Consider the following 12095-nt stretch of genomic DNA (forward strand, 5'->3'; position numbering starts at 1 on the left):
GCAAGCCGTTCCACAGGACTACATCCAGCATCTCTACGATCGTCTCCATGGGAGAATAGCAGCCTGCATTGCTGCGAAAGGTGGATATACACTGTACTAGTGCCGACATTGTGCATGCTCTGTTGCCTGTGTCTATGTGCCTGTGGTTCTGTCAGTGTGATCATGTGATGTATCTGACCCCAGGAATGTGTCAATAAAGTTTCCCCTTCCTGGGACACTGAATTCACGGTGTTCTTATTTCAATTTCCAGGAGTGTATGTACATGTGACATGGTGGATCAACAATTCACTGTACCTGACAGGTATACCATTATCTGGATAACACATTTCCTCAATGATGGATTGGCTAAGGCAGAACCATTAACTGGCATGCCATATCACCCGACCTAACCCCACTAGACTTCTATTTCTGGAGCTGCTTAAAGAGAGATGTGTACGCTACAAATATGGATACACATGAGGAACCTGTAACTCCCATCACCCATGCTGTTGGCCGCATTAAAACCTGGTGAGATGAGGTTTGATGTGCAACACAAAACACCCTCCATCACGTTGACAAGTGCAATAGGTGGGCTGGGGTCTTTCTGAAGACCTCGTGTAGGATGGATCAGTCATATATATGCCCACCAGTATCTTCTTCTACATGGATTGTGTTTGAGTTCAAAAGGCACCACATGTGGTGGTTACGTGATTCTCTCATGTAAATCATAAAAGGGTGAAGTAAAAATTTAATATTGAGTCCCAAAGGCACGTGACTGATGATACAACCCACCTGTAAATCACACCACAGATTACGTCAAGACAGCATTGCATCAGCTGACAGTGCATGCCTTCATTGCCAGGCATCCAAACAGTTACTGTGGTGTTACTTATATATGCCGATCAAGCCACTAGTAGGTTGGAACTGGTGACCATAATCAGACGGCAACCACACCAGCAGCCCTACCAGCATCCATCAGACAGCTGACGTCATCGTCAGCCTGCCATTCAAATGTGGTGGCCCCAAGTTTGGGGTGCCAGCTGCTCCACATTCCCATTGCTGCTTTTGTCCAGCAATCACCGGCTGTGCTAAGCCCAGTTGATATGGCCTGCAAGAATGCTGTTAGCCTCAGCTGACCACCAGCTGTTTACTTGGGATCCAATGTGTCGCACCGCAGAGCCACGATGCTGCTGTCCTTGCCACATGCCATATCGTAGGTCACTTCATGCGAGACAGAGACAGACACCTGACTACATCCGCAGGACGCTCTGGATTGATGCCAGACTGCAACTACTGGACAAAGGCATCCATCCGTATCTGATCTAGCTGATGAACAATAACGAGTTCTCCTGAACACTGTCAGTCTTGCTGCAGCCACCTCCACCTCCAAAGGATTCCTGTAGTCTCTCTTTACACCACTGAGCCCACAATGCTCAGGTGAGAGAGCTGAAAGCCATTCTGACAAATCTAAAGAATGGCTTCTCCACAATCCCTCCACTGCAGTCATTGCACACCAGACTGTTACATTTTGGGGTCAATGTCATCATGAGTAAGCATTCCTTGTGTCTGGATTCTCTCTGTCCTCCTACGTATGTATTACTGATGTGTCACATTTACGTCAGGAATGAGGGAGATTGTGTGTTGGGGGGGGGGGGGGAGGGGGGGGATGCCAGGGTAGGCAAGTGTAAGTAGGAGTCAGTCATATAAATAAAAGGCGAGCATATACATACTGTAATTTATAAATTTAAGAGCCCTTCAGGGATCACTGAGCAAGGTGGCGCAGTGGTTAGCACACTGGACTTGAATTCAGGTGGATGACGGTTCAAACCTGCATCCAGCCATCCTGATTTAGGTTTTCCTTGATTTCCCTAAATCACTTCAGGCAAATTATGGGATCGTTCCTTCGACAGGGCACAGCCGATTTCCTTCCCTAATCTGTATTTGTGCTCCATCTCTAATGACCTCGCTGTCAACGGGACATTAAACATTAATCTCCTCCTCCTACTTTTGAGATGTATGCTAGTAGACATATACAGAATGCCTGAGTCATATGGGGCTTTCGTCTTCCTTTCTGTTCTTGCACTGTACTACTTCTGCTTCTATTTGTGGAAGGTCAGTTGGAATGATAAAACAGGATCTGCCCAAGACTGCTGTTGGGATCAGTGTAAGAAATAATGGGAGACATAATAGGAGAGGGTATTGGATTTCAGGGAAATATGATGAGGAAAAGCTATTATTTGAGTAACAGGAGTTGGAATAAGGTTGCACGGGTTGTAGCTGGTAGACCCCCTATCATTAAAGGAATAGTCATTGTATCACAGGGTTTATGGAGCTTGTCAACATCAGAAGGTCTCTCTAGGATGAGTGGTGTATTTTAAGATTTAAGCTATATTTTTCCAGAAGCTCTAATCACTAATGTGACAGCAGTGACTTTATTGCAGATTCTTTTTGTAATCTGCTTATGTCTGTGTTGTTTCTACCAAATTATTGTGTTTTTACTTTAAATAGCAGATTTCACAATGTAGTGTGATGAAATGTAATGGGCTAACAGGATGATGTGTAGCATGGGGAACAGCACAAATATTTTGGTGAGGATGAGCGATATGAGTGAGTACGTAATTCTGCAATTTTCTGCAACTGTAGATAGATCAAGTGGGTACTATGGGAATTTGTAGTAAACCACACAGAATTCCAAGACTCCATCCCTACAAAATGATTTAACCCTGCTGCCAAATGGACAGTGAATGTCATAGATTGTAAGTGTTTTGTGGACTAGATTTGCCTGGAGCCTCAATGAGAGAACCTAGAAGACAGTGCATGAATTACATACAAGTGAACCCAATCATGTAAGGCATGGTCATCGGTAACAATTGGAGTCAAAGTGTAGTTATAGAGATCAGCTAGCCTAGTGTCTGTTTGAAGGACTTGTGCACAGTTTTCAGAAGAACCCAGTGACTGTAACTGTACAAATATAGACACTCTGTGATATCTGAGAGTATGTTCTACCCAGCTCTCAACAGCACACCACCAATGTAAATTTGGGGACCGGAATTTACATTGCAGTATGGATAGAGTACCGCGGTGCCAAGGAAAATCAGGACACAGTGTTCTAATTACCATCCCAAAGGCATGTGGCTGATGAAAACACATTACCTTAAAAAGTGGCAAGATGCTCACAATGACTTATCAACACTCACTGTGGCAATAGGTACAGGAATATGTCAATAGTATCACAGAACTTTTTGAGCTTGGTAACCTGAACAGGTTTGCCTTTACTAGAAAACAGCCAAAGAAACAATCACTGGTGTGTTATTTATATGCACTGATCAATCCACTAGACAGGTTCAAGCCAGCAACTGTAACTGGACATCCAATGTTCTATTGGATCTCCTAGCCTCTACCAGTCAGCCATCATCATCATCATCATCATCATCATCATCATCATCATCAGCTCACTACTCATTCATCAAGGTCCAAAGTACAGGAGATCATGCTGCCTTCACCTAGCCACTGCTCACTGTGCTAAGCCGAGGCACTACATACTTCAGGAATGCTGTGCTGCCTCAGTTAATTGCTGGCCACCATCTCAGCACCTAGTGCATCAGCAACACATAGTCACAGTGCTGTTGGCCAGGCCATGCACCACAACACAATGTCACTTCATGTGAGCCAGATATCAACATCTGACTATTCCCATGGAACATGAACACCATGTACTGAGGCCATGTTGGGACCATCATTAAAGGGTAAACATCTGTATCAGATATAGCTGATGAGCAATAAAAAGTTCAGAATGTTGTCTGTCTTGTTGCAGCCACATTCACCTCCAGTGAATTTCTGTAATCTCTCGTCAACCCCTCAAACCCACAACATACAAGTGGGAGAGCTGAATGCTATCCCGACAAACATGAAGAATGGCTCCTCCACCACACTTTTGCATCAGTCATTGCACATCAGACCGCTACATATCTATGACCTGCAGATGCACTAAATGCTATTCTTACACAAGGAAGTGGGCAAACCAGTCAAAAGACTGATGACCCCCCCCCCCCCCCCCAATTGCCACCAACTGTACAGTATTTTGAGTGACGTCTGTCACTTACTCTGTTTAATTTATGCTGCATGTATATTCTAACAAACAATGCTGCATGTATTCCCTGACAGACATCTGTGTCTCTGAAAATATTTTCAATTACGTTTTTGTGACATGTTAGTGGAATAGCACAAACAATATTTTCCTGGTATTTTCACTCAGAGTTCAGCTGAATTTATTGCTTGGCCTGTACATAATTCCCCAAGTGGTTTTACACGGTCTAGTCACATTAATGTGACCACTGCCTATGTTCACTGTCAACGAGCAATAAACGCTCACAGACAGATAGCAGCATTAGCACTGGAGAGCATATAAACTGTGTCGGGGAATGCAATAAACAGTGCAGTCATTGTTGTAATGCTGAAACTGAGCAATTTATCTCACACCCAAAAGGGCATGATCATTGGCCTTTGGGCCAAGGGTGGAAGCATTTCTGAAATGGCTATGTCTGCAACTGTTTGTGTGCCACCGTAGATAAAGTATTCTGTGCATGGCGAGTTGGTGCTAACTAAAACTGTTACTCGGGCAACTGTGGTGCACCATGGACCACAGATTACAGGGGTGAATTACAGCTGCAGATATGTGTACAGGTGAATAGACATGCAACTGTTGAGCAACTGACCAACCAAATGAACCAACGGGCTACCACCAGTGTCTCCTCAATGGCCTTTCAGCAAATGTTGCTGAGTATGAGCTCCTGCAGCAGGTGCCTAGTACACACACCCATGCTGATTACTGTTCATCAACAATGAAAGCTGGAATGTGCCCGCCAATATTGCAACTGGATGTCCACAGAGAAGTCCATTGGAATATGGCCAATGGTGTTATAGCATGAAATGTCCGGAAGTAGACACACTGCAATAATTGTTAGGAGGGTCCAGGCTGGAGGAGGGAGCATTATAGTCTGAGGAATGTTTTAGTGGCATTCCCCGGGTGATCTCATACTCTGGAAGGCATAATGGATCAACACAAGTGCATCTATCCTTGGGAATCATACCCAGCCTTACATGCACTTCCTTTTTCCTCAGCATGATGGTATCTATCAGCAGGACAATGCAACATCGCACACAGCTCACTGTGGACGTGCATTGTTTGTTAACCATGAATCCTCAACTGAGAAACTTGGTACAGCTGGCCATGGCACTGGAGCTGATATGACTCCACATCCCTTTTGGTACCTTCCAGAACCTCACTGATTCTCTTCCTGCACATCTCGCAGTGGTCCATGCTGCAAAAGGTGGTTATTCAGGCTTTTGACAGCTGGTCACATTAATGTGACTGGACAATGTATATTCAAAAGTTATTTTTGCGGGGGAATCAAAAGAGGAGAGTGGCTGTCAAGACACTTCAGAGGCAAGCAGTGACATTATTTCTGTAACTATAATGCTTGAACAGTGCAGATGACAAAGGCTGAGGATGAGGATCTCACACTGTTGGATTCTGATAAGGCCGGAACATCACTGTCTGTGTGGCAGATATGGCTATATTAACTGAATACAGCACTGTAATTTTGGATGCCAATGGTGCACATTCAGAACTTATTTGTACTTTATTGTTGATTATATCAAGAATACTATGAAGGAGCAAACTAATCTGTATGCCCACTGAAGTGTAAGGACAATATTAAACATGAATTCCTCTTCAATTGACATACACTATGAAAGTAGAAGTAGCCCTTGCTAAAATCAGAATGTATATTTATATGTAACAGATTTAACAATGTGAAACTTCACATATTATGGTTCCAATCCTGTTTCTACTACATGTAAATGATTTACATGTAAAAAATAGTGACAGAAAACTATACTATTTGCTGATGCTACAGCATCTTAACTACAGGTAGTACCAAGGAAATGTTTGAGAAAACATTAAAACTGTCACACTGAATATAGTAGAATACTTTATGCAAAGAGCTTTATTATTAATCTGGTAGAAACTCTTGCAATGGAAATATTCACCACCTAGTCCAGAAATGTACAAACAATTAGAAAAAATGGAGAGTATACAATTTCACTGTGTAGGGCTACACTAGAACATGAAATGGGATACACATGCAGACTACATAAACACAAGGCTGAACAAAACATGTTTCACAATATAAATATAAGAAACTGTGTATGATAATCTTAGGACCATATATTTTACTTATGATCACTTGGAATTGAAATAAGGTGTAGAATTTTGGGGAAATCGTGAAGCAAGTTTGAAATCATTTAAATTACAGAAAAAGCTTATTGGACTAATAGACAGGGTCGATCAAAGGTCATTATGCAAGTAGTTACTTAGAAAAAATGAAATTTTGCCACACACATTTATTTAAATGCTAGAAAATGTAATTATAAGAAAAATTAAATAGTAACAGTCCTTGCATCATACATAGTGAATCTATGTACAGCTACAACACAAATGAATGGTCTACCTTTACAACAGCCATATACAGCACTATTATAAAAAGGCATATGCCATCCCCGCATCAAACTGTGTAACACATTACCCAAATCCACAAAAGTAATAATGGAAAGGAAAAATTTCAAATCAACCATGCACAATTAGTTGATCAAGCATCTCATCTATACAGTAATAGGGTATGTAGAAACATAAAAAGTGTAGCACCAATTAAAATTGTGTTTGTAAAGTGTATAGAACAATAAAATAAGGTGTAACATTAATTTTTACCAAAAATGATGTATGTGTAAAAATTTTATGAAATGTGGATAGTAATTAAGGAATGACCCTCTTCTTCTTTGTTTACTGTGAAGTCCTAAGTTTAGAGGACCAATAAATAAAAATTAGTCCTAGAATCGTGTTGTTTCATGCAATTTCAGTCCTAGCATTTTGAGTCATGATAATTATCTGTCTGTTCTCAGAAACTTTCATGTAAATGATTATTCTTTTGTCGTGGAAAAAGGGGAAACTGCCCACAAACCACTGCAAAGGGTTGTAGAAATGGCGTCTGCTAATTTCCAAAGTGCGTACATGCCATCTCATAAGATAACTACACATGACACAAAATGTTAAATTTTGTGGTTACGTGTATTTTAAGCAATACATGCCACAAAAGGCAAATAAATATGGTATTTAACTACACATATTATTAGAGCCAGATGAAACATATGTCTACAATTTTTATGCAAGTGAGAGATCTGACAGTGAATTTAGAGATAATATTGCCTGGGTATTTATCTATAAAAGATTACGCTGTGTTTACAGATAGATGATACATCAATACTACCATTGTTTCAGAAATGAAAACTGCCAAAACCAGTCTTGTGGGAGCTACAAGGACATCCAAGCTGAGATTACCTCATTCAGCAAAACATACAAACCTTCAGTAAAGTGAACAAATTTTTAAGTGTCAAGGGACTGTCTTAGCACTGTCTTGGAATGATAAATGAAAGGTACACATTGATAAGCACAAGGCATAACACTGAAATGGTCATCCTTACTGATAAGAGAGGTAGGGAGAAGTCAAGAGAGGAACGCATCTACCAGCTTCTGGGTCTATGGCAACTGTCTGTGGAGGTCTTGATGAGAGCCGAAATTCAAAGCACAACCTGGTACATAAAAACTCTCCAAACTATTGATTAGATATACTTTTTGAAAGAAGTGAAGTGGTGTAAGAAGGAAACAATATCAGGCATAAATATGACTGCAAAAGAATGACACAAAGCTACATGCTGCCAGAGTAGTGAGCGCAAAAGATCCACACCACTGAAAAATGGACACACATTTACAACTAGATAGCAATGATGTTAGCACAGAAGCATTGATCTCACTTTAGGTTTGTAAACATGCAAAATGTACCTATTATGGAAGTATTCAATGCACAGAGAAATAATTAAGGGAAGCATACAATCGGTTTCAAGAAAGACCTCACTGTGAAACAATTTCAAACATTCTCAATATAGGGTCAAGAGAGGATATAATGACATATGAGTAAAATTTCAGTCTTTACCAGACCAGTTTAACTAGTCTTTATCACTAATTATAATTCAAATGACCAGTTTTTGGTTATTTAGACAGTCATCCTCAGGTCACATCAAAGATTGTAGTGATGTAGCATGTGCATACACTGTTTAAGATGTGTTACCTTCTTTAATCAAGTATTTTGAATGACCTGAAGGCCATTGTCTAACACTAAAAACTGGTAATCAGAATTATTATTTGTGATAAAGACTAAACACTTGTATTTGAATCATCAGATTATGTACTCAAAAGCTTAGCTACATCAAGCTCGATTCAACTATAAATGTGAAAGTAACTAATGTGTTCTAACCAACACAAAACATATATATAAATATAAATAAAAAATTCAAATACAGTTCATAAAATAGAATGTCAGTTTGTTTGATCCAGTAACACTCATTTTACTTCCAGCTGAACTATGTGGTAATTGAGCTAAAATGAAAAATTACCTTCAAGATTTTCCTTTGCTATTTTTGATGTTGGGTGCAAAGATAAAGTGTGAGCAGCTGTTATAACTTGTGGTCCATATATCCTCAAATTAATTTCTGTGTATTTGGCAGAAACTTGAAGAGTGTCGGTAACTGCTATATGTCTGAGAAGCTTGCACACCTAAAATGGAAGTTGAAAATTACAAACATTCTGAATGAAAATTTGTCCACATTAAATGGTTTCTAAATTTTTCATTTGAAGATGTGCAGGCAACACGTAATTGCAGTTTTCGGTTCAATGTGAGCAAAGTATTGGTCATTTCAAATATCAGTCTTATTAATGATATGTATGGTAAATATGATTCACAACTATTGTTAGTTACTTAAGTCATCCTCTCAAGACAATCCATATAACTGCTAGAATAAGACACAAGCATAAGTTTCATGTGCAATCAGAATCATGCCACATTTTGCCATGTTTTACATGTACTATGCTTTACCAAAACGAAATCAAGAACCTTAATCGACATTTAAACTCTGAGCCATTCATTACAATGAAGAAAATTAACAGTTTAATGATACTGAATGGAAAATGATTTACTTCTCTACTTCACTCAACAAGACCTTCAATACCAATAGACAAACATAGATTCCTTTTGGAAATGATACTGTTTTAGAAGATACTAATACTTATTTTTCAAACAAGTCTAAAGATTTTTTTTTGAGGTGGGAGGGAGGTACTGATAATCATCCACAATTCAACTGAAAATTTCATTTATAGTTACAACAAATTTTTGACAACTTTTAGCAGTGTGATAAGCAGTACAGTAAACTCCTGTTTATCCGAATCTTATCCAAAATCCACTTTATCTGAAAAATTTTTTTCCGATTTTCGCGGCTCACATTGGCGCTGTATGATGCATTGCACAGCTATGCTTTTGGCTAGCTAGACTGACACTTGACAAGTTTCAACTTGTCTGCACCAGGAGCCATGCATTCGCCGGTGTTTTAATCACTGCACTGGCATGTATAAAAAGTTCAAATGTCGCCAATGTATGTGTGTGTTGGTTGAAGTTTTAGGTTGGTTGGTGTGATTTTTAAAGGGACCAAACTATGTGGTCATGGGTCCCTTGTTCCATTGAATGAAGTCCATGGGATAAAACGGAAAATATACGGGACACACCACAGGAGTTTGAGATGGACAAAGAAAACACAAAGCTGAACACACTAGGGACAACAGAAGACAAGAAAAGCACAGACATACAAGAAACAGGCAGAAGAGCTTACAACAGTAGAGCAGATGTCCTGGGCTGGCTGATCAGGTTGAAGTTATAGCATGTTTTTTGTTCGTATTGTGTCGTTTCTTGCCATTGCCATCTATTGGAACTCCTTGGAAGTACAGTATGTACAGTATTGCTCTACGCATCATGATGTTGAAGTTATAGTATATTTTTTGTTCGTATTGTGTTGTTTCTTGCCATTGCCATCTATTGGAACTCCTTGGAAGTACAGTACATACAGTATTGCTCTACGCATCATGATGTAGCCCTGTTGAAATCGACAATGAGAGTGCGGCGCCAAACACTTTCTGCCTGTTGTCAGCACATCAGACGAAGCCGAGCATTTAACAATTTAACAGTGTTGCCGCATGGGCTTGGGTAGGACAGGGGAGAGGGGATAGACGTATCCAATGCTTTCATTCCATGGCTGCCACAGCCTGGTTTCAAAAGTCAAAAGCTTTGTCTAGTGCGCCTTGAGTGTTGTCAAGTCATGAGTCTGTTTGTTTTCGATTTAACGTTTTGTGCTCACACTACATGCTTTAAAATGTCCACAGATAAAAGTGGCCAAATGCCAAAAAAGAATCAGTTGAGTGCCAGTAAAAAAATTCTGAACGTGACTACAAGCGTAAAACAAAGAAATAGTGTGATCTTGCTCGAAGAAAAACTTTGCGCTTTGCAGAGATTTGATGCTGGTGAGCCACTTGTGAAAGTTTCTGCGGATTTGAATGTCGGTAGAAGTATGATTGCTGATTAGAAGACAAATCGATCATAAACTGAAAAATTTTGTTCCATCCAATTGTCAGGCAGCACAGTGAAATCTCCAAAAACAATGAGAAAAGGTGCACATCCTCAGTTAGAAGAGGCCTTATTTTTGTGGTACGTACAAATAAGAGTCAAAGGTATGCCAGTTTAAGGTCCTCTACGTCATCAAAAAGCGATGACTTTTTGTGAGCTGATTGAAGGAAAGGAGCAAGAATTCCTCGGAAGCAGCAGCATGGCATTTGGGAAATTGCCATCGGCAGTGAATTATTATCCAGGGATGAAGCCGCTATCACTGATTTTAAGAAGAAACTGCACACAATCCTTGACAAAGGGGGTTATACTTGTGATCAACTTTATAACTGTGATGAAACCGTGTTGAATTACAAAATGTTGCCAACAAAAACTCTTGCCTCTACACAAGAAAAAAAGGCATCAGGATATAAAAAAAAAGAGTTACTGTACTCACATGCAGTAAAGTCCCTGGCAATCATAAATTGTGTCTTACTTATATTGGCAACTCCAAAAAACCAAGAGCATTTAGAAGGCAACCAGCTGATAAACCTTTGCCATTGTGGTACACAAATCAGTCTAAGGCACGGATGAATGGTGCCAGCTTCAAAGAGTGGTTCCAGGCAGAGTTTGTTCCAGCTGTAGAAAAATACAGCAAGGAAAATGGACTTCCTTGAAAAGCACTACTTCTTGTGGACAATGCTTCTTCTCACCCAGATGATCTACAAGACGGGGATACCAAAGTTCTATTTCTCCCACCAAATGTCACGTCTCTATGTCAACCGTTGGACCAAGGTGTTCTTGAGGCGATGACAAAAAATTACATATGCAAGCTGCTGGAATATTTAATTGATGTGACTGATGCTGAAGATTTTGTGCAAGATCTTAAAAAATCAATGTTTTAAGTGTCATTCATTGGATTGCAGACACTTGAAATCTAATTCCTCCAATTTCTCTTGTAACGTCTTGGAAAAAACTATTACATCATAAGGCAACTCATCAGTGGTGGGAAGGAGGCAACACCAAAACTCAAGCTAATGTGCCAAAAACAGATGAAAATGACGTAATTTTTGTGAATTTACTGAAGAAGGTACCGGGTTGTGAAGACGTGAACTTTGAAGACATTGAAGAGTGGATGGAGAATGACTTTTTTGATTGGACTGAAGAATAAATTGCCCTAATTGCAACCAAGTAGGAAGCGTCAGATGACGAAGCAGAGAAAAAGATTCCTCACACAGCTGGTTACGAAGCGATCCAAACAGTTCTGGAGTACATCAGCCAACAGGAAGAGGCAACTTGTCCCGAAATCGTTGGTTCCAATGTAGGAAAGATATTGCCACAACAAAAGTGTCTCAAACCAATAAACAAGAAACCATTACACACTTTTTTACCAAAAAAATAAATTCTAATCAAGCGTCCTAGAACTTCAACATCCATAAGGTAAAAGTTTTTTGTTTTTTACTTTAAAGTTCCTCTAGACAAACTTTCTGTTCCTTCGATTAATATCTAGATTTGTTTCATAATTTTGTACAGCAGTTTATTTTTTATTCAAGAGAGTAGGTAATAGAATTAAAACTC

General features: G+C 39.7%; 1 protein-coding gene across 1 annotated transcript in view; it reads right to left on the reverse strand.

Moving 5' to 3' along the window:
• The window catches only part of LOC126263283 (alpha-catulin), a 417508-nt gene that overhangs the window by 70919 nt on the left and 334494 nt on the right, over positions 1 to 12095 (reverse strand). The window contains exon 6 of the mRNA XM_049960368.1: positions 8488 to 8647. Coding sequence (XP_049816325.1) covers positions 8488 to 8647 — 160 coding nt within the window. The remainder of the gene's footprint in view (positions 1 to 8487; positions 8648 to 12095) is intronic.

This window comes from Schistocerca nitens, chromosome 6, assembly GCF_023898315.1.
Source record: "Schistocerca nitens isolate TAMUIC-IGC-003100 chromosome 6, iqSchNite1.1, whole genome shotgun sequence".
NCBI classification, from domain to species: Eukaryota; Metazoa; Arthropoda; class Insecta; order Orthoptera; family Acrididae; genus Schistocerca; species Schistocerca nitens.